Source organism: Panthera tigris, chromosome C1 (assembly GCF_018350195.1).
Source record: "Panthera tigris isolate Pti1 chromosome C1, P.tigris_Pti1_mat1.1, whole genome shotgun sequence".
In the NCBI taxonomy this organism is placed as follows: Eukaryota; Metazoa; Chordata; class Mammalia; order Carnivora; family Felidae; genus Panthera; species Panthera tigris.
In genome coordinates, this window is record NC_056667.1 from 52368928 (window position 1) to 52393039 (window position 24112).

Consider the following 24112-nt stretch of genomic DNA (forward strand, 5'->3'; position numbering starts at 1 on the left):
CAAGCGGCGAAGTCTAGCGCCACAAGGCTGACTACAGTCGATTTTACAACGTAGGAGCTTAGTAAATAATTGTCCTTTAAATAACTGTCTTCCTTGGTAATCATAAATACTTCAATAATAAGCATGTGTGACCTCTGAATAGCACTTTTTAAAAGCCTTTACATTTGATAGGATCCTCATGACTTTCACTCCTAGGGTTGAGAGGTCAATTATTATCTTCTTATAGATAAGAAAACCCTAGCTCAGAGGACTCGGAGAGATTCTAAGGACATGCAATGTTAAGCCCCGGAAGACAATTTCACTCTCCTGACTTTGGTCTACAGTACTTTAACTTAGACGAAACCAAAGAGGAAAAATATTTTCATTCAGTGTATTGGTTCCAGCCAGGTTAACAGAAGAGGAGCATCCAGGGTGGAAGTCAGCCCAGAAGCCTAGCAGGTGGCCTTTTGTTTGGCCGTGGTCTGCTTTTGAGAAGCAGCTGGCTATTCTGTACTCTGTTGTCTTGTGTTTATCGCAGGCCCTTGTAGGATATTATGGCCTCTCTCCTTTCAGGCTGAATTTGCCATCTTGGGTCCTACTTTCTAGCCTTAGCTCTCTAGCCATTTGCCACACTGTCACTAACCGCATTTTCTGGGACTGTCACTAGCCACATTACCCTTTGTCTCCAGAATAAGATCTACTCCCCCTACCTTTTTATTATCATAATTTTGAGGTAACAACGTTTTTTAAGATTGGGGCCTGGTTGGCTCAGTCGGGTAAGCGGCCGACTCTTGGTTTAGGCTCAGGTCATGATCTCACAGTTTGTGGGTTCGAGCCCCACACTGGGCTCTGCGTGGTGGGTGCAGAGCCTGCTTGGGATTCTCTCGCTCCCCCTCTCTGCCCTTCCCCCACTCTCTCTCTCTTTTGCTCAAGATAAATAAATAAACTTGAAAAAATGTTTTAAAACTTTAAGATTGTTTTAAAAGTCTTCAGGGAATCATGAAAGCAAGATTTCCATTGCCATTTTCTTTAGATTTCCTGGGATTTAGTGACTCTTGAAATTGTGCGATCCACAGTTTGCCTGGACCTCTCTCTGCAGGGTAGAGATAATGGGTCTTAAGCAGTGAGGAGCCACATAACTGCACTGCCCTCTGGTTTCTTTCCAGCTGCACCCAGCTTCTCACCCCACGGAGCCTCCTAATTGACACATCAGTTGGAGTGGGTCTTGTGGATAATGCACCCACGCCTTTGTAGCAAATGACGCAGAAATAATCTGTGCTTAAAAAACAAAAAACTGTAGAACATGTGCCCAGATTTCCAACTCATTTCCTCTTTACTTTTATAACTACATCATCTTCCAGCCCACCACCAGCTGCGAAAATAAGTGCTTTCTCCCATATTTAAGGATGATTTTTGTGCTTAGAATGATTTTCTGGGGGTGAAGGAAACTTGACCAACGTGACCAGCAGATGTTTGAAGTGATGGATGGAACTGAGGCCGAGCCTGACTCCTCGGCCCAGTCTTTGGGATAATGTGCCCAGCTTCTCCCCCTAGCGACCATTTAGCGCATTGCACAGTCAGAGCCGACTGAATGTGGATATATTGCACCAGCTAATGCTTGTGCTCTGGTTTTAGAGATGAGTATGAAGAAGATGGATTCTGTCAGCCATACAGAGGGATTGCATGTGCAAGATTTATTGGCAACCGCACTGTCTATATGGAGTCTTTGCACATGCAAGGGGAAATAGAAAATCAGATCACAGGTAAGTAACGCCAATGACATTGTATTGATACCTTGTGTAACTCTTTTTCTCACTGCAAGTTTTCTTGAGCTCTTCTTTTAACAAAAGATAAAGCGTTAGGGGTTGGAGGTTAGAAGCACAGGCGTTAGGAGCAGGACCACAAAGAAGCCTGAGATACGATCTCTGTGCTCTGGAATGTGCATTACAATACTTTATTGAAGGTTATTGCTCTTAGAGGGAAAAGATGCTCTGAAAAGTCTTTCATTTATTCAGACACTCCATAAATATTATTAGTGTTTCTGGTATATCAGGTACTGGGCTGGGCGCTGGGGACACAATAGTGTGGTGAATAAGCCGGGTTACATCTCTGCCCTCAAAGAGCTTACTATTTGGAAACAACATTGTGTAGACTAAAAGTCCCGTAAGTGCTAAAACAATTTAGAGTCCAGAATTCTGGATGCCATTACTGTGACTGTGGGGAAATCTCGTATTCTCCATTAAAGTCTCTTCATCTGTGAAGTGAGTGATAAGACAAGATGATCATATGTCTCTTCCTGCTCTAGCCTTCTATATTTTACCCCTCATTTTTCTGAATTGAAAGTATATTTTGAATCTAATAGTGAGGCACTTCCTAGAATGCAGGAGTGAAGTAATATAGGCCACCTTGTACAATTTTGCACCCCTGGTTCTGGTGGTTATAGTGGCCTTGAACTACTGCATTAGTGTGGTGATGCCTCAGTGCCATGTACCCTTTCAAGCCATTAAAATTGCCCTTATGAGAATCTGATAAGCTGTCAGTGTTAGCAAATAAAAATACAGAACACCCAGTTATATTTTAATTTCAGATAAACAATGGATAATTTTTTAGTATGCGTGTGTTCCAAATATTTATCTGAAATTGAAATGTAACTAAGTGCCTTGTAGTTTATTTATCTGGCAACCTTAGGATTTATGAGGCAAGAACAAACCTGAGGCAGGCACACAGAACAGCAAAAAGTCTAGAAACTATGTCCTATGAGGAATTTGAAGGCACTAAGAGGGGCCCAGGGGAGCTATTCAACCAGGAGAAGCAACCATAGAAAGCTGTAGTTGCCTTGCTAAAGACCTCAGGCTCTCAGGAGGAAGGACTCTGTGAAATTCCAGAAAGTAGAAGCAGGACTGATGGGAGGGGCTGTTGAAGGCACATTTTAACTTAACATTAGAACATTTTGACATACTCTTCACTAAGTATTCACAAAAATAAATGGGAGTTCCAACGTAAATGTTTCATCACCCATCTATAATGAGGTAGAAGCTCTTGTCAATGGAGGTTTGCAAAGGGACGCTAGTACTCTTTTTATACATGGATGCCAAACTGGATAAGAGGTTAGGCTGAGTGACCACTAATACACACACTGCAACCACTGAGTTGTGCTTTTTTGAGAACCTCCAAGAGAAATGCCTCATTTTCAGAAGATGGAATAGAAAGTATTCAAGCCACAAGAAATTAGACAAGTTCCCCAAAGTCATCCAATTCAGAGGCAAGACACAGATCTAAATCCTGTGATCAGCCTCAGCCGCCGCATAAAGCAAGTTCTGCCCTGCAGCTGTCAAATGTTTTAGAAGCTGCACAAAACTAATAAAACGTACCGGATGAAACACAAAGTTCTTTGCTTTGTAGTAAAAATGAAAAATATATTGTGCTTTAACCTAATTAATTCTTTTTATTAGGAAATGGTACATATGTAACTTAATCCTGTTTTTTTAACTTTGTAGTCAAAATGATTTTTTTTCAAGCCAGTGAAAGTAAGCTGCCTGGACATCTGAACTGAATCTCTTCTTGGCCTTGTCTATTTGAGCACAGCGGATTCCTTCCAGTGTGTGTTTATATCTGATATCTGTTGACTAGATAACCGAAGGAGATAAACCCTGGCCCCTGGGAGTTAATAACTGTGTTTGTTTTCCAGCTGCCTTCACCATGATTGGCACCTCCAGCCACTTATCTGATAAGTGCTCTCAGTTTGCCATTCCTTCCCTGTGCCACTATGCCTTCCCGTACTGCGACGAAACCTCATCCATCCCTAAGCCCCGGGACTTGTGTCGCGATGAATGTGAAATCCTGGAGAACGTCCTGTGTCAAACAGAGTACATTTTTGCAAGATCAAATCCCATGATCCTGATGAGGCTGAAACTACCAAACTGTGAAGATCTCCCCCAGCCGGAGAGCCCCGAAGCCGCAAACTGCATCCGGATTGGAATTCCCATGGCGGATCCCATAAATAAAAGTAGGTGACTCTTGACCTTCTGTGCTGCCTGGGGGCCACAACCCCATAGCACAGTGAAAACTGGACCTTGATCTGTAGTAATGATTCATATTGGTAGTCAGATTACCTTCCGATGGGCTAAATACTGTGTGGGGGCTGAGCATTCAGTGGTAGATTACATGCAGTAACTATCTTTAAGAAGCTTCATGAAGAGAATGCATTTTTATTTTTATTTTTTAATATTTATTTTTGAGAGAGAGAGAGAGAGAGCATGCAAGCAGGGGCGGAACAGAGAGAGACAGACAGGGGATCCGAGGCAGGTTCTGTGCTGACAGCAGCGAGCCCCATGTGGGGGTCGAACTCACGAACCAGAAGATCACAACCTGAGCCAAAGTCAGAAACTCAACCCACTGAGCCACCCAGGCACCCTGATAATAAATGTTTAAATATAGTTGTTGGTTCCTCAATGACTTAAATAGAATTACCGTATGACCCCGCAATGCCACTCGTGGGTAGACACTCCGAGAATTTCAAATAGGTGTTCAAACAAAAACTTGTGTGTTAAGTGTTCATAGCGGCTCTATACACAATGGCTAAAAGGTAGAAACAACCCAAATGTCCAGCAGTGGATGGGTGGCTAAACAAATTGTGGTGTATCTATAGAATGAAATATTATTCATCCATAAAGAGGAATAAAATCCTGTTACATGCTACAGCATGGCTGAAACTTAAGAAAAGTATTATGTAAGTGAAAAAGGCCAGACGCCATTGTGTGATTCCTTTTATATGAAATATCCAGGAAAGACAAATCCATAGAGATAGAAAGCAGATTAGTGGTTGCCAGGGACCAGGGGAAGGGGGTGTGGGGAGTGACTGCTAAACGAGTATAGGGTTTCCTTTGAGATGATATACAAGTGTTCTGGAATGAGATAGTGGTGAAGGTTGCACAATGTTTTGAATCTTCTAAAGACACTAACGATAAATTTCACATGTGTACTGTACCACAATTTTAAAAATATATACATGGGGCTTGCCTCTCTCCACTGTCTTCTCACCTCTGTTCCTCTGTAATTTTCCATTTACCTAGAGTTAAGTTTTGCTGGTAATTTTTTAGTTTCCTTTTGGTATTTAATATTATTCTATTAGTTAAATGAGTTAATGCATCTAAAATGCTTAGAACTAGGCTTAGCACATAATAATAGTGATATCTTCATTACTATTATTATTACTATTATTTTATCATTGCCCCTCCATATTTTAATTTCAACTTAATGGATTTTTACAGTGCTTTCAAGTAAGTGCCATGGTGGTCACCTGGGGAGAGGATTTGCTTTTCACGAATATCCAGTGCATCAGCACACAGTGCCCCCAACTCCTGTGAGAAACTCATAATTCACTGCTCCTAATGAACATTTGCTGGGAACTAGGTTCTTTATCACACGATTCATGTCTAAAGACATCAAGCAGAAATGGAAAGAGCAGTTCAGCTTGAACCTTTCCTGAGCCATTCACTAGGAAATTACTCCTGTGCCCCCAGTTCTGATTTTTTTTTTTCTGTGTTCAGTATTAAAAATGCATGTGGAGGACTGGTTTTATTCCTGAAGCATAAGCTTTAAATCCTCCCAGGAATGTAACTGTGAGGCAGGACCTATGTCCCAGCCCAGCAAGAAGGGAGACTGCCCACATGGCCCCTGGCCAGCAGGGAAGCCTTAGCCATGAGCTTAATTGCACGTCTTCCCTCCAGAAACTGCTGGCTGGAAGTTCCAGCATCTCCTGTTTCTTGCTCTCAGTTTGGGCCTTTCTCTTCTGTTTTTCAGACCACAAGTGCTATAACAGCACAGGTGTGGATTACCGGGGGACTGTCAGCGTGACCAAATCAGGGCGCCAGTGCCAGCCGTGGAATTCTCAGTACCCCCACACGCACACCTTCACCGCTCTCCGTTTCCCAGAACTGAACGGAGGCCATTCCTACTGCCGCAATCCGGGGAATCAGAAGGAGGCCCCCTGGTGCTTCACCTTGGATGAAAACTTTAAGTCTGACCTGTGTGACATCCCAGCATGTGGTAAATGCCTTTAATGTATTCAGTCACCTTTAAAAATCCCCTCTCCATCCCCCACCCCCCGCCCTTAGGAGAGTCTATGAGGGGCAAAGGAGATGGATAGTGTTTTTTTGGTCTCAAACTGGGTTTCTAAGACAGGTAAACCTTGCTGTTTCTGCATAAAACACCTTTTAGGGTACCAATGCACACTCTCGGGGAGGAAACTGCCTTATTCCTGCAACCATTGTGGTTCGTGGGGAAAATGGTGCAGGCGTGAAACCACTTGTCACAGTCATTTATGTAGTAAAAGATATTACCTGCAATGGTCCATGTCCAAGTGCACCCATTACTCAGTCATCCAGGGCAGAGTGTAGATAAACTGTGTCTTCTGTGTCATCCTTTTATGCTGCAGAAGTGTGGAAAGGAAATGAAATACCTGAATCAGTTTTTTGTTTTCTGTTTTTTGGAGTTGTTTTGTTTTGTTTTGTTTTTGTCTAGAAAAAATGTTTGGAGGGTAGGAGAAAGACCATGAAAGCAAGGGTGAAATCTGGAGTTTGGGACTGTTTTGGAACTGACTCATCTTCTTGGTCCTTCTTCTCATAGATGATGTCAACTGGGTTTCCCCAGCATAGAGGGAGAGTACGATGTCACTGCAGGAAAAGCCATAACAATAACAGGGACCTAATAATGATATCCACCTGGGAGGATGAATGAGTTGTTAACTGAAAAATTCTAGGAAATCGGGAAGATAGTAAATGCTTAATGAATATTATCTATTATAATTATTGTCTGGGCAGTATATAAAGAGGAATCTACTCTAATTAGTATGCAGTCTACATAAGGAATGTTTGCTCTGAGTTTAGCAAATATTATTTGAGAGCCCACTGTGGAGTAGGGGGTTTGAAAGAGAAATAAAATGTGATTCACATTACAATCACAATGCAGTGTGTATGATACAATAGAAGTTAGCACAAATGTTATGGAACAAAGAAGAGGAAGCTAAAACATACTAAAGAGGTCCATAGGAAGAAGTAATAAAAATGTTAAAAAGAAACCTTAGTGATGAAAATTTGGGAAACTTATTTTATAATTTCATTCTTATGTATTACCTGTTACCATAGTGTCTTCTCTTGCAAAATGGTTTTATGGGTGCTTAAACATGCCAAGTTTGAGAAGGAGGTGACCAGACCCCTTTTGTGGTCTGGACTTTAAAATGCCTTCATATGCAGCATAAAGAACAAATTATGATGTAAAACTCTTCCAGAGCCACCATTGGAAACTTCAAAGCAAATTATCCTGTATTTTTTAAATGGTTTGCCCTTAGTAACTCATGACTTTTCCCACATGCTATATTCAACATTAATAGGAGAGGAATAAAAATAAAATGTAGATTTATAATCATTTACTTAGTTTCCACCTCTTCTCTTAAACTAGTTAAGGTACAAAGATCTGTAAGAGAGTCAAGGATAAAAGCAACACTCACTGAGCACCTTCCATGTGCCAGGCATGGTACTTGGGGTTGTCATGGGCTTTATTTATACTCACCCTTACACTGTGACAAGTATTTTTTTTTAAAGTTTATCTATTTATTTTGAGAGAGACAGTGCAAGCAGGGGAGGGGCAGAGAGAGAGGGAGAGAGAGAAAATCTTGGCAGGCTCTGTGCTGCCAACTGCAGAGCCCGACACAGAGCTAAAACTCACAAACCATGAGATCATGACCTGAGTTGAAACCAAGAGTCAGTCGCTTAACTGAGCCACCCAGACATCCCTGTGACAGGTATTTTATTAACCCTATGTTGCTGGTAAATGGCAGGTCTGTCTGACTCTAAGCTCACCTTCTTGCTACTCTACCATGATAATTCAGAATACTGATATGTGTCCTCAGGGAAACCAAATGAATTGTTTTAAGGAAGAAACACATTGTTCACTCCACTCTGGGTAAATGCTCTTGTCTTTTAGATGACTTCTGACCCTTGATTTCCAACAAACGCCCCACAGAAGAAGGGAGATAATTTGTTCATAAACTGGAAAATTTGTTGATTAGCTGATTCGAGCTCTATTACAATTAATTTAGTATAGTCAAGACTCTAAGTTCTATCTAAAAAGTACTGTTTTCATGTCAATGACCTTCCTGAAGCAATCAGACCAAATACACACTCTGAGGGATAAAAGAAATACTTGAACAGTCTTTCAGACTGGACAGAGAGAGAAAGATCACCTACATCTACAGAACACTTACCAGGTGCCTGCACAGTGCCCCATGCTTTACATATTTGTATGCATTTAAAACTCATAACCACCCTGTGGGGTAGGTGTTATTAATGTAGTCCACTGAGGTTCAGAAGGACTAAAGGACTTGTCTAAATCACACAAATGGTGAGATTAGACCTTGGACTCTCATCTATCTACGTATAGCTCTGACCAAACTCAAAGCTCATGCTCTTTTCCCAAACACTCTGCTATCTCCCATTTAAAGATTTTTCAGAAATAAATAAAAGAATAACAATAGGCCTCACCTCTGAATTCCAGTATGTAGATTTTCATAATATGATAGGACATCGAAAAGTGTTCCCTTGCCAATAAGGAAATCCATCATGGTATTACTCTGTATTATTACAGTATTAATCAGTACAGTGATGTTAGAAACACTCAGGGTATTTCTCTCTGAATATCAATCAGCAGAGGACACAGTTAACATTCTGATGACTGGTTAGGTCTAGTCATGTGAGATAGATTTAGAATGTTAAGCCTAGAGAAGACGAGGCAGTTTTCACCACTTACAATAATAATTTTTATTAAAAAGAACGTTTTCATTTCATTTTGAAAGAAAACAGTTCCTTTTGAATTCTTCAAGCCAAGCCACAAAGACATCCATTAAAGACACTGGGAACACTTGACATGTGATCTGGAAGCAGCTGCTGAGAGGCCAGTGGCTCCCCCGTGTGGGAATTAAAAAAGAAAACAGGCTGGCATCAGCTGTTGTGCCCAGGCAAGGCTTCTCAGAATTGCCCCTGGATAGACCACCTCTAGCAACCTAATCATAATAGCATCCCACTTTGATAACACTTGTTTAGGGCAGTTGATTTTTTTTTCTCTTTTCATTCTTACACAATTATGAAAGATAAAGTAGGAATTTCCTGCCCTCTTTCACCATATGAGTAAATCAAGGCCCAGGGAAGTGGTAAGACTTACCCAAGACCACAAATCAACTAATAGAAACTAGGTCTGCTATGTCTAGGACACTTACTGCTCTTTGTTCTATACCACTGCTTCCCAATCGGCAGAAGTTTAGCCTTCTGGGGAACATTTGGCAATGTCTCAAGATATTTTGGTCATCACTCCTGGGTGGGGTTGTGAGATGCTACTGGTTTCTACTGGGTGGAGGCCAGAGAGGCTGCTAAACACCCTTCAATGCACAGAATGACCCACACAAAGAATTATCCAACCCAAAATGTCAACAGTGCCAGGATTGAGGAACCCTGAGACTGGATAGGAATTATACAATTTAGACTATATAATATAGTATATTGTATATATTATTAAAAAATTATGCAATTTAAACTATAAAATAATAATAACATTAGGGGCGCCTGGGTGGCTCAGTTGGTTAAGCATCCGACTTCAGCTCAGGTCATGATCTCACAGTCCGTGAGTTCAAGCCCCACATCGGGCTCTGTGCTGACAGCTCAGAGCCTGGAGCCTGCTTCAGATTCTGTGTCTCACTCTCTCTCTCTGCCTCTCCCCTGCTCATGGTCTTTCTCTCTCTGTTTCAAAAATAAATTTAAAAAAACATTAAGAAAATAATAATAATAACATTAAACAGGAGTGCCTGGGTGGCTCAGTTGGTTACGAGTCCGACTTCATCTCAGGTCATGATCTCACGGTTCGTGAGTTCAAGCCCCACATCAAACTCACTGCTTTCAGCACAGATCCCTCTTCAGATCCTCTGTCCCCTCTCTCTCTGACACTTCCCTGCTAGTATTCTCTCTCAAAATAAATAAATAAGCTTAAAAAAAACAATAACATTAAACAGCAGTTGCCATTTATTGAGTGTTTATAATGAGCCAAAGACCGTGCTAAGAGTTTTTTAATGCATTATCTCATGTATAATAGTTCTGTAATCCAGTGAGTTGCATTTTATTCTACTCTAGAAGAGAAAACAGAGACATAGAGAGGTGAAATAACTTCCGAGGCCACATGGTTAATAAGAAATGAACTCAGGACTCAAACCTATAGCTGGTCTTGTGTACTCTATGATTTATGTATGGGTGTATCTGTATATACAGAGAGAGAGAGAGAGAGAGAGAGAGACTGAGGATAACTTTTCATCTTACAATGAGTTGAAATCGTGTGGGGCAGATTTGAAATGAGTCCTTTTCCCTTCTCCCTCTGAAAATGGGATGGAATCTCATGGGAACGTTCCTGCATTCTTTAGTTAAGTAAAAGTTGAGGAGATTTCAAAATCTCCATGTGGTTTCTCATTTTCCTACTGATAACTTTTGTTTTCGTTTCAACCAAGTAAGGCTAAAAGGAGTTGAGGCCTAATTAAATGCAGAATGTGAGCATTTGTTGTACTTTCTAGAATAAAGTTATTTGAGAACGGTCTGCCACAGACCATTTTATCTGCAAACTTTCGCTTTAAGACAGAACATAAAATTAAACACAACCAGATATGTTTGCTGTGAATTCTGGGAATTGGCTAGGACTCTGTGCATGTGCCCAAGCCAGTGCTTGGAGGAAGTGACAGGACAAAAGATAGTTTGGGCGAGACCTGACCTCCCATCCTCCCTGTCTTTTCCTCCCTATCCCAGGCATCTAACAACAACTCGAACAGTTAATTATTTATTTAGTCACTCACTGAAACCAGTTTGTGTTGGGCTTCTACTATGCTTCAGACTTTGTGAACAGGGTAGATCAAAGCATGCCCTCATGTAGCCTACAATCTAGTGAAAGAATCTGATGGAAAAAGTATGAATCACGTTAAACACTGTATTATAGCTCTGACAATTTATGTACGCCGTTACATGCTTGGCATTTTAGTTATGACTGTGGTCTGTTGAACACTGTGCCAGGTTCCTTAACACCAGCATCTGGCCTGGGACTTAGCTGATGTTTAATAAAATGTGTTGAATTAATGAATCCTCATAATAACCACAGGATAAAGGTATCCTCTCCGTTTTACTGATGGAGAAGCTGAGGCAATGTTGTTTTTACTACAGCCAAGATTCAAACCAGGTCCACAGGATTCTAGGTCCAGTGTTCTGTTCACCATGGCACAGTTACCTTAAAGTACAAATTCTAGGTTATTCAGAGGAATAAACGATGCTTTATCATTTTCCTCCTTTTGATCACTATGAACTATCTAGGTCTTTGGGTTGCTGTCCATTGATTTTCTTATTTGCAGCTCCACACATGCAGGAGTAGGGCCCCAGCCAGGAAGTCATCTACTCTGAGAGACCCTAGGTGCTCCACTCAGCCTCAGCCCTGATGAGGACTTGCTCCCCCAGCAGCTCCACGCAGGGCTCGCAATGTTTGCCCATTTCCCGTTAAGTCCACCTCTCCTCCCTTCCCGGCAGCCCCACGTCCCCAGTCCTCAGAGTTGGCCATTTTCCCTGAGATCCTGCCTGCAAACCTTCATTCACTACGCCTTTACCTCTAGTCACTGTGGCCACCTTCCAAGCCAAATACTGTGGGTTGGGTGGAAACTACGTCGAAAAAGAAACATTTGCCTATGTTCTTTCCAACTGGCACCTAGGCACACCTCCCAGGTTCACAGTTTCACTGTAGCCCTTATCATTGCTTTTCTATGCAGCCCTGGGGGCAGATCCATGGAAAAGGCCTGTTTCTCTGGGAGCAGCTTTTGCATGATCTGACCATTTGACTTTGGCTGTATTCTACCACAAGACTTAACGTTCTTTCTCTCTCCCCCAGCTAACTGAGATCTTCTGTTGGTTCCTCTCTCAAATTGTATGGCGAAGCTGAATCTTGATTGTAGTGGTGTTTTCCTCTTCAAACCTCAGTCCTTTATTCTACTGTAGATTAAGTCTAGAGGCCACGTTTCTTCCGCCAGCCAGGCTAGCACGTCTGAGAGACCTCTACCAAACAACTAGAACTTCCAAGCAGCGGTATTGTTTTAGTCCTCAACCAGTTTCACCATAGAGTGCCCAATGATAAAAAAAAAAAATTAGTGGGCCATTTGGCTCCATTTGCAGTTTTCATACCTGGCCTATTACTTTTGTATTTCCTTTTAAGTCCTTGGCTTGCAACAGTTTGCCAAAGGGCACATTGCCCAGTTCTGTGCCTGAATAGCCCTGACTTGTCCCATAACCTTACAAACACCCGCCCTGGGTTCTGCTTTGTCACAAACCATTTTCTACAATGTGGTGGTTTACAGTTCGGGGCAAGGCAGATGTTTTCCAGATTGCGAACACTGCAGTTTTTAACTCACTCTGTCAGCAGCCTTCTCCCATATTTCATAGAAGACCTGTTGTAAGGCAATTTGTCTTTCAGCCATTTCTTCAAACCAAAATTGAACATTACAGTGAATTGGATGGTGGGGAGGGGGAACGGAGGGAGGAATAGAGCACTGCTTTGTATGGTTTGAAGTTTTCCGGAAGAGTTATTTTTATGCTACAGAGATTTTCAAGATGTACTTTATTCTCCAGTCTCTATACATTTTCGACAAAGTAAAGAACAATAGTTACCCAAAACTTATAACTAAGTCATGTTCCATAAACATTTTTAACCATAAATTAATTTTTCTCAAAGGTATTTTTATTGTTCTCAAAATATATTGAGTCATGTACCCAGTGTGTCAGCTGCTCCAGCAATAAGCTCTGGGAAGCTTTTAACTCTTTTGGCCCACCACCATGCCAATGGGAAGGGCTCCTGGTCACTTTAACCCTTTGGTGACAGAATTCTGATACAACACCACAGTGATCTCTGCTATTGGCTTTGTATCAGCCAAGATTCTGGCAGAAAGCAAAAGGGACAAGCAGACACACTATGGAGAACTTCATAAAGAGACTGTTTATGAAGGTGTTGGCAGAATTAGGAGAAACCAATAAGGTGAAGGACCCATGGCTAGCAGAAGTGGGAGGCATTATCCAAGGCTTGAGGAGTCAAACGAATGATTGGTTACCTTACCTTGTGGAACACAGCTGAGGCTGAAGAGAGGGCTGTTCAAAGGCTCTGGCCTTTAATAGAGGGAGGCAGTCAATCCTCTGCAACTCAGCAAGGGGAAAGCCTGGGAACAAACATGTGAACCATACTCTTCTTGCCCTGGGCAGTTCTTCTTGTCCTGCCAATGTCTCCCATTGGCTGAACCTGACTGGAAGCCAGAGGACAAGGGTGCCCACGGATATTGTCCATAGAAGTCAGCCTCAGCATAGAGCTGAGGAGAAAAGACCAATACTGGCTCTGAGGACACTCAGGGAAAAATATTCATCACTAACTTTAAATCAGTTACTTCGCAAGAAAGCCAAAAGTACAGTAGGGGTCTAAATAAGGTATGTCAAATCAGATTATAAAATCAGAGAGCTTTGGGAGGAACCATAGAAACTATCCAGGCTCTATTTGACCATTGCCAGAGACCTTCAGAGACAGGGACATCTCACCACCCCAAAGAGGTTGTGGGATGGCTCCCACTGCTCAAAGTCTGCATTTGTAAGTCTGAAATCAAAACTTCTATGTGAAATCCCCTCATTTTTAAAAACTGTTGACCACTAACTCAAATTAGAAAAAACAAAAACAAAACTAATAAGGAACAAATCTATGTACTAGATCCAGTTTGTAACCTCTGGTGTCATTTATCATCCAAATTCCAAAGTACCTATTACATCCTTCATTTAATTTTTAATTTGGTCTAAAGAGCATGTAGCTCTTCCAACCTTTCCTTACCCATCTTCCTCTTCCTCTGAATGTTTCTTGCTTTTTTAAAGCCCTTCTTAAAAACATGGCTCTTAGAATAGACCTTTTTGGTATTTTTAAATCAGTGAAGGTAGAAAAGGACCATGATACTTTTTATCATTACTCAGTATTGCCAATGAATGTTTTTTTGTTTGTTTGTTTGGTTTGGTTTTTGTTTTTGTTTTTGTTTTTTTGCTAAAAGTGCCATATATAAAAATTTTTGGAGCAATTTCATTGTGCTATTACTGGGTCCAACTGAGACTTCAAGTCTTCATTAAAATTTATTAGTCTTCCTTTTTCCACTTTTCTTTTCTTTTTTTTTTTTTTTTTGGTTTTGTTACATAAAAAATTATTTAGTAGATTTGCTTAATCATGGGATTCTTTAAGCAAGAACTCTAACGTAACTGCAAGCTATAATATTTATTTGTAAAATTTCAATTGTTTTTGGGTCATTATTTTAGCCTGTATATTTTATTTCTATACATCTTATTTCTATAATCAGGGATCTTTCCTAGATTTTGGTCATTTTCAAGTTTCATAAATGTATCATCATCAAGCAGTTAATGATAATGTCAAACAGGCAGGTTGGCACAAGCTTAGCTCTCTACAATTTGAGGTTGATTTAATGATTAACCCTTATAGGGTACAGGCACATGGTAAATTTCAAATTTATCTGATGACATTATAATCTAGCCCTCCATCTTAGGTCCATAAGGATATCTTGGGTCTCTTGATCAAATGACTTGCTAAAGTTTAAAGGTGCTTGGTCTCTCACTCTAAAATAATCCTCTCAGAAATGAAAGAGATTTAATTTTATAAAAATGATTGAATTTTGGCACTTAAAGAGTAGCCCAATTGAAAAGTGGGCAAAGGATTTAAACAGACATTTCTCCAAAGAAGATATACAAATGGCCAACAATATATGAGAAGATGCTCAGTATCATGTGTCATTAAAGAAATGCAAATCAAAACCACAATGAGACATCACCTCACACCCATTATTAGGACCCATTATTTTATAAGAAGAAGAAAAGGAAGAAGAGGAAGAGGAGGAGGAGAAGAAGAAAATAGCACGTTAGCAAAGATGTGGAGAAATTAGAGCCATTGTTCACTATTGGTGGGAAAGCAAAATGGCGCAGCCATTATAGAAAACAGTATGGATGTTTCTCAAAAAACTAAAAATAGAATTACCATATGATCCAGCCATCCTACTTCTGGATATACATCCAAAGGAACGGAGCATAGGATCTCAAAGAAATATTTGTACACCCATGTTCATCACAGCATTATTCACAATAGCTTCCACAAAAGAGGTGGAAGCAAGCCCATCGATGGATGAATCCATAAAGAAAATGTGGTATTTACATACAGTGGAATATTTTTCAGCCTAAAAAAGGAAGGAAGTTTGACACATGTAAAAACATGGATGAACCTTGAGGACATTTTACTGAGTGAAATAAGCCAGTCATAAAAAGACAAACACTTTATGATTCCACTTATATGAGGTATCTAAAATAATCAAATTCATAGAAACAGAAAGTAGACTTGTTGCTGTCAGGGGCTAGAGGGAGGGATAAGTGCAGTTATTGTTCAATGAGTATAGAGTTTCAGTTTTGCAAGATGAAAAAGTCTTGGAGATCTGTTGTACAACAATGTGCATACACTTAGCACTACTGAACTTACACATGATTAAGATGATAGATGTTATTAATTTTTTGCCATAATTAAGCTTTTTTCAATTAAAGAGAAAAGATTAGCCCAACTCTTTCCTTTTATAGAGAAAGCTGAGATCATAAGAATTTATAGACACTCCTGGTGAACTCATGTGGATTCTAGTTACTAAGATTTTTCTCAAGTGCTCACCAATGAGTTACTGTCCCTATCTTATTGTGGTTAAAACATTTGCTGAAGAGAAAAAAAAAATGTTAACCACTATATATGGCCAATCATAGTCTTTTTAAGAATTAATTTGAAAATATATAAGGCAATAGGTGATCTACTTAGTATTTTCATCATTAAATCAAGAGACCACCTAATGGTGGACCCAGCCTGCCAACTAAGGGCCTAGTTTCCCCTTTGCTCCTATGACTTCCAGGCATGTGCTTAAATATCACTGGTGTGGGCTCCTATCTGCTACAGACCCACTTAGTTTGTAGTTTTCAACTAATAAATGGTAGCAATTCCTGTTTTTTTCTATGATTTTTATTTCTTTTCAGACAAGATTATAATTTAACTTGTTTATTTTATTTTACTTTATTTGGAATCCTAAGGTTCTATAAGACTTCTTCCCACCTTTGCCGTATTTAAGATCTAACAATTTTTTTTTGTTTTAACTCAAAGTAATATCCCAGGTGATGTTTTACTTTATAAAAGTACCTCTTGAATAAGAAGTCATGTTTACCTTGTTTTAAGCCTCAGGATAAGAAAGGAGTATTTTCTCCATTATATTTAATTACTAATCAAAGTATTGAATATCTTTGTAAAAATAAAAATAGGAATGTCAGATGTGAACTCTGATACCAAATTGTTGATTTTTAAAAGGAAATTAATCATGTGATCCAGACTAAATAGTTGGTTTCAAAAATCTCAAGTATTTAACTTGATGTAACTAATATGTGCATTTAACTTTTAAACAGTTATTTCAAAGTATTAAAAATCTTCACCGTTCTAATTTTCAGCCAGTTTCCTTTGTAATGCACTGAAGGTGTCCATTACCCTGTAAAGTGAATAGTAAGAATAGTGTCCATTGTTCTAATGTGATCTGTTTAATAGTGTGATTCCCCACCAGATATTAGTCCTCATTAAAGGGAACCTTGGAATCTTAAGGAGAATAATGAAAAACAATTCCATATGGTATTTTAATTTTTATTAGTAATAGAATTTTGAAAGCATTAAAGCATCGAAGGGAGACAGCCTTGCATTCCAACCCAGACCCTACCACTTTCTAGCTTTGTCACATTATTTGTTCTTTCTTAGCCTTCTTTTACCTACATGTAAAATCGAGAACATCAAGTACCTGATTAAAGTAATGAATACAAATGATAGGCTGTTCAAAGAAGGTGAGCAAATGTTCATTTTCTAATTTGCCATGAGTAGGGTTTGTTGTTCTGTGGAAAGCTTTTATATAAAATTTTTTGAACCAGACTGACTCCCTTCTGGCCTAATGCAGAGAGAGGTGTGTGTGGGACAGTGAGTGTGCTGTATCACAGGTTTACAACAGGTCTATATTTGTTTTCTGTCACTTCCAACATGGCCACATATTGTTCTGCTTGATTATTTCACTTGGCAAAAAGACACTGTGGGCTCGTTTGCATATCCTCAGTGTAATCAGAAGGAGCCAAGTTTGACTGTGTTTAAAGATCCGGCTTCTTGAAGTTTGTTCTCCTGCAGACCCACAGGGGGATTTGTCCCAGACCTCCCGTTTACAATCAAAGGCGTTCCGTGAATAATCTGATACAGAGTGAGTACAGAATAGAACTCCTTTGTTTGCTAGACAGGTGAGATCCCTACTTTCTCTTGTTGCTAAAAATCTGGGCCAGAAAAATGACTAGCATTACATGAGTACTAAATTAACCTCATTCCTTTTGTAATCATTACCCTTATAATGATTTCACTGAAAATCCAAGAATAACAAGAGGGATCCCCTCCACACATACACACACACACTGGGTACTGAGAAATTTGAAAGTGTTTTTATAATGTTAATAGTCATAGCATCCAACAACTGTGTGGCAGTTTTCAGTTTTCTGCAGTTTTGTCATGAACATCATCTCTCACATGAAGCAAATAAGATTGGTAGAGCAAATTATCATTCCCCTTGAATAAATGAGGAGGTGAAGGTCAGAAAGTTTGTTTCCTGCTTAAGGTTATTTTGAATTTCCAGCCCAAAGTTTTTATCTCTGAATCCTTTTCTACTCTAAGGGTAAGGGATAAACATTGAGTGATTTAGTTTTAACAGGTACTAGAGTAATACTTTCTGTGTTACCTCATTTACTGTTCACAACAATTCTGTGAAATAGGTATTACTGGTCTCATTTTATAGATGAGTTCACGCAGAGAGGCTAAGTGCCTAATGAAAGTTACATAGATGACGACAAAGTCGGTCTTCAGAGGTTTCTGAATCTAAGACATACACTTCATTTATTCTGCCACACTGTCTCTAAAGTGTCTATAGATAGACAGATCTTAGATAATCTATTCTAGATCTATTATATTCCTGTTATAGAAGATCCATCTGCTATGCCCTGTGGTAAACACTTTTCCATGTGATTTCTTTTTTTATGTTTATTTATTTTTGAGAGAGAGACAGAGAGAGAGAGAGAGCAAGCAGGGGAGGGGAAGAGAGGGCGGCAGAGGATCTGAAGCAGGCTCTGCACCGACAGCAGAGAGCCCAAAGCAGGGCTCGAATTCACAAACCGTGAGATCATGACCTGAGCAGAAGTCAGATGCTCAACCGACTGATCCACCCAGATGCCCCTCCATGTGATTTCTTTCTCTCTGTCCATCCACTCGCAGACATGCAGACACAATTGTTACGAAAGCGACTGAGACTGAGTTCCAAAGACAAGAATGACTACAATGGTCTCCAGAGATGCCTGGCTTATACGTTTACCTGCCACCGTATATAAAGTGGGGAGTGCAAAGGCAGCACATCTAGCAAAGCTTCTGTGTCATTCCCCACCTTTCAGACCTCCCTCCTCCTTCCTACCTCTGTGAAACAAGAGAAATCCTACCATAAGAAAATGGATGCCAGACAATAGCCATTGTCAAATTACTGGCAGTGTAGTGGACTTTCTAGAGTAGGAGGTATTACAGCAAGACCAACAGGGGAGGAGTCCTGGCTTTTGAGTTACTAGCCGCATGTCCTGGGGCAAGTCACTTAACCACTCTGTCCCTCCACTTCCTCACCTATAAAAATAGCCATAAGGATGGCATCTGCCTCATGGGATTGGTCGTGAGGATAAAATTAATGAGTTAATGAAAAGTACTTACAACGGTACCTGGCCCATAGCTAACATGATTTTGTGCTAGAGGACACTCAGTAAATATTAAAGCTGTTATGTTTATTATTCTTGATAAGCATATTTTACTCCTCCCCAAATCCCTCTGAGGGTTAACCCACAGCACAGTGCCAACACCCAGGTTTTGGTGCCCCTCCCTAACTTCATGTATTGAGTCTGTTTATGTAGGGAGAAGGCAATGTGATTTAGTTACTGCTATATCTCACTGAATAATAGGTTCCCAAGGCAGGTGCATGCAAGCAAGAATGATGTATAGTCTATTCTCTTTTACATGTACTAGGGAAGGCCACTGTTTAAAGAGACTTTCTGGGTTTCTCGACCACTCTAGTCATACTTCCCTTGCAGCATTTCTAACAACATATTGTAATTACCTTTTCTCTGTTTTCCTTACCCAACCATGAGCTCCTTAAAGGCAAAGGACATATCGTATTTAATTTTATATCCCCAGTACCTAGAATAGTCCTTGGCAGTAGTAGCTTTTGTTTATTGACTTACTGAACAAGTGGGAAGATGAGTGAATGGATACATGGTTAATTCTATGTTAAGTAAATAATCATCTCTGAATTTTGTGTCAATCTGAATTTTCATACCTTGAATTTTTCTTAAAGCAAGATAGCCAATGAGGTTATTGGTGATCAGGGCATGCATTATGTAACCCCTCTAATTACTGCCCATAATTCTTGTGTTTGTTTGGTCAGTCAAATAATTTATTAACATATGCCCAAAGAATTTAAAGGTCAGACTCAAGTCCATTTTTAAGAAGTATGCTTCATGTCTTTCTATACATATTATATACTTTTCCTAGCAATGGCAGAGTAGATATATAAGATTTCAAAAATATACTTCACAGTGTTAGTACTCATAATTATTGCGTTCATATGAAATCATTTAAGAGGAATTCTTGGATTTCAAAAAAGCATCAGGTTATGCAGTGATGCTGTGCTTGAGGAAATTGTAGACACTTTCCAAAATAGATACTTCACTTTTGCAGATGAGTAGAAGTGAGGTCCAGACAGGACAATGATTTGCTCAAGGCCACACAGCTCATCAGAGACTGAGTCAGGTTCCCATGTTCTCAGGCCAGTGGCTTTGTGGACACTGGGACCAGGATTCTTAAGTGATGTTGATTCTGGAAGGTGCAGGAGTGGCCCTGTAAATCCAAACCAGCCAGGACAAGGGCAGATTTCTGGAATATCACATTGTGGTGGTTGATTCTGGGCTAACAGCCAATTGTAGAAGAGCCCTGTGACCCACATCAGTGCCCTTAGGTGTATCCAGTCCTTTCACATGACGTTTAACTTTTAACGTGTTAGAGAAATGCAGGTCTGCTGCTAAAGAGAGGCAAGATCAGAGGGAGACCCACACACATGCAAAGGCCTCATAATGTCCCTCTGCAATTTTTAAACACTTGAACTTTAAACTTTTAAACTTCAATAAATTATGTTGAAGGTTTGATAGAAACAAATTGTAATAAGCAATGGTTCCTTTTTTCTCCAGTGAATTTGTGTGTATAGAAGAATAGGAGGTCATTTTAAACTACGCAATGTAATATTATACATGTTATTTGAACCAGAATGACTTTTGCTCTTTTCTATTTCTGTACCCAGATTCGAAGGGCTCCAAGGAGAAGAATAAAATGGAGATCTTGTACATACTGGTGCCAAGTGTTGCTATTCCTCTGGCCATTGCTTTTCTCTTCTTTTTTATCTGCGTCTGCCGCAATAACCAAAAGTCATCATCACCGCCAGTCCAGAGGCAACCGAAACATGTCAGAGGTCAAAATGTGGAGATGTCAATGCTGAACGCATATAAACCCAAGGTAAAATCAGCAGTATAGAGCTGCATATATTCTATAGGCTTCAGGTTAAAGCAAAACTTATCACCCTCCCCAGCTTAGAAATCAAATGATCTACGATCAGAGTTGACAAGCTATAGAGTTCATTTTCAGCATATCTATCTCTAACTGTATCCAAGGCAGCCAGAGCATTCTTTGGTCAGTGTGTGCACGTCAGTGTTGGGCCAGCCATGTGGCTGCCTTACCATCAAGTCTGGGCTAGAAAGAATCCTTAGGACATCATCTCCCCTAAGGATTCAGAATGTGAGCTATTTTTCAAAATTTCCAAGAAGGAAATACCATACTCTTCCAATGAAACTGAAAGAGATGAACAGAGAAAAAAAAAAGCAAACAAACATGGTTTACTAACTTCACTATCAAAAAATCCTTTTATTGCACAGTAGTGTACGTAGACTATACACTTAAAACCGGTTAAGTTTTATGTGATGTGTCTTTTGCCACAACAAAACCTAAATCCTAACCCAGGAGTTAAGTTCGGTTAAATGCCTGACCTAAATCTGTTCCTCTTTGGTTTAAGTATATTTAAAGAGAAGTGTTGTCCTTCCTATAATCTTTGAATACTGTTTTATGATAGCCTACCTTAGCCTTCTCGTCTCTGTGATAAATCAATCCACTTCCTTTGTTTTTCCTCCTCATCTTTCAGCATGTGGGCTGCTCTAGGTCCTGGCAAGGAAGCCAGGGTCACCAGCCCTTACCTTAAATGGAGCGCACACACCACATCTTAAAGCTGAAACACAACAGAGGCTTTCTCTCCACAAAGCCAGAACCTCAATCCCAGCCCTCTCACCAAAAAGATTTCATTTAAATAACTTAGAAAACTTCCAAAAAGCCCGTCTTTTCTTCTTATCCCAACTCCATAGGACATTCATTCACTCATTCTACAAATATTTGTCTTCTCTGTGGGTTAGTGGCCATATTATTCATTTGGCTTTCATAAAGAGAAGATGCATCACTTTAATAAAATTTTAGGGGAAAAAATGTCTTCATGCTCAAATTAACTAATTCTTTTAACTTGTAAGTAGATGTAGCTGCATATTGGGACTGACACATAGCCCTCATCTGATTGTAGTCTGCTGTGCAGTGGATTTTTTTAATTTAAAAAGTCTTAAAATGTTTTTTTTCTATTGTAGTCCTATTTGTAGTCCTATAGAAACCTTGTTTCCTAAAGTTTTTGGATTTCTTAAATTTTAAAAATTCATTTTTAAGTATTCTGTCCCAAGCAAAACCATAGTTCTCTTAAGTGGGAATTTTTACCATTAAAAAAAAAAAAATGAAGAAAACGTGAAGACCACAGGGTTTACTAAGTGGCTTGGGGGACAGGTAAAGGTGGAGGTTCAACTGTTTGTGACATCCTAGCTGCCAGCTAGTCAGCTTACATACATTACAGCATGTGATATAATGTCATATTTAATCCTTACATGGTACTAGAAGAAAATAGAGGGGTAAGATTGATTGCATATTCGTGAAGTAATGCCTAGTTGACATTTTACATTTCCCATACTTCAAAGTTCCAGTGCAGTAGTCTTTATTCTGTGAGAGTCTTAGCCCATCATTTCTTTTTTTTTTTTTTTTCTTTTTTAGTGTTTATTTTTTTTTGAGAGAGCGCAAGTTGGGGAGGGGCAGAAAGAGAAGGGGACAGAGGATCTGAAGCAGGCTCTGCGCTGGCAGCAGAGAACCCGATGTGGGGCTTGAACTCTAGAACTGCAAGATCATGACCTGAGCTGAAGTCAGACACTCAACCGACTGAGCCACCCAGGCACCCCTCCCTGTCATTTCTGTTATTAAATGTTGAGAAACCTTAGAAATGCCAGAACTCTGGATGAGAGAGAGACCCGGATGGGGTTGGTCACTGTGCAAAAGCCACCATCCTGGAGGGGCAGGCTCCTCATTGCTATGGCAGGAACCATGGGAAGAGTCATTTCCATTTGGGAAAATTGTCAGTTTTGTAGGCCAGCCTCAATCTGCAACTCAGTTCCATTTTTAGCGAGGTTTGTTTTGCAAAGCATGACATCCAATAGGCATGATGGTTTGGATTTATGCAGTCTTTCAGATAAAGGTCTCAGAGAGCTTTCTGGCGTAAGTGGAGAAAGCTAATGTGGGTCGACTGATACAAATTGATACAAATCAAGAACTATACCAGGAACTTTCATAATCATCATCTTATTTAATCCTCACAATGATTCTGTAAGATAGGAGTTATTATTCATACTGTACAACCAGAGTAAGTGAGACTCATACAGATTAAGTAACTTGTCCAAAATCAAAGAGCTAGAAATTGGAAGAGATGAAATGTGAACATAGGATTTTTCATGACTAAATAAAGTCCTTGCTCTTGCCTGACCCCATAATAACTTTTTCACGGAACAAATCGTGCTGGGAAGGGAGAGTGGGAGGGGGTCAGGCAAACAACTAAATATGATTCCATTTGGTCAGTTTGGGCTGAACACTAACCACAGGCATCACCCTGGCTTGTGATAAATCCTTAACAGGCTTGTGTAACAGCCTCACGTCTGAATGATATAGCTCCAATCCTGCCAAAGGCATGTGAAATTTGGCCAGAGCAGTAATAGTCCTCTACCCTTTGTGGTTGTAGAGACAAATGTGAAATATACTGGGCCCAATTTTCCCAAAGACTTGGTGAAGTAAACATTGTTTTCATCATTTCTGAAGTGTCCCTTGCAAAATCTGCCAGTGCCAAGATTTCTCCAACCCAGGGCTTAAAATTCAGCCTTAAACGTCCCTCAAGTAATTCTGAACCACACTGGATGTAGGAATGGCTCAAGAATATTTGACTGGGTTGAGGAGGGGGAAAGGAGACAACAAAAACAAATGCTAGCTCTCTTTGTCTTACTCTCTTAAGAGATTTGGCTCCAATCAAATTTGAATTATTCTGTTGTTTGTTTTGGTTCTTACTGAGTGCCTTTCCTGGAAAAAGCACAAAGGACTTTGTAGACCTTAAAGAAAATTCCTAACTGTAAACAGTCAATCTCTAAAAGTGCTTTGAAAGGTCACTGACACATAAATAATACATGTACCTATTAAATCTAGAAGGAAAGAACACACATAATAAAAGAAAAGAAAAAAGAAAGGAAGGAAGGAAGGAAGGAAGGAAGGAAGGAAGGAAGGAAGGAAGGGAGAAAAAGAAAGAAAGAAGTCCTGAAAACAAACACCCTACCAGAGTAAAATCAAAAGGATATTTGGAGGCTGAGATGTAAAAGAATGAAGCATGGAAACTGGTCTGCCCAAGCCTTATTCTTATTTCTCCTCCGTCAATTCAAAAGTCCGAGACTCCAGGGTTTTTATTGATCCAAATGAATATGGCCTT

At 39.9% G+C, this 24112-nt stretch overlaps 1 protein-coding gene across 1 annotated transcript in view; it reads left to right on the forward strand.

Moving 5' to 3' along the window:
• The window catches only part of ROR1 (receptor tyrosine kinase like orphan receptor 1), a gene marked incomplete at its 5' end in the record, with an annotated part of 169978 nt that overhangs the window by 129488 nt on the left and 16378 nt on the right, over positions 1 to 24112 (forward strand). Inside the window, 4 exons of the mRNA XM_015540954.2 lie at positions 1615 to 1742; positions 3668 to 3985; positions 5782 to 6027; positions 20540 to 20751. Of these exons, the coding sequence (XP_015396440.2) occupies positions 1615 to 1742; positions 3668 to 3985; positions 5782 to 6027; positions 20540 to 20751 (904 nt within the window). The remainder of the gene's footprint in view (positions 1 to 1614; positions 1743 to 3667; positions 3986 to 5781; positions 6028 to 20539; positions 20752 to 24112) is intronic.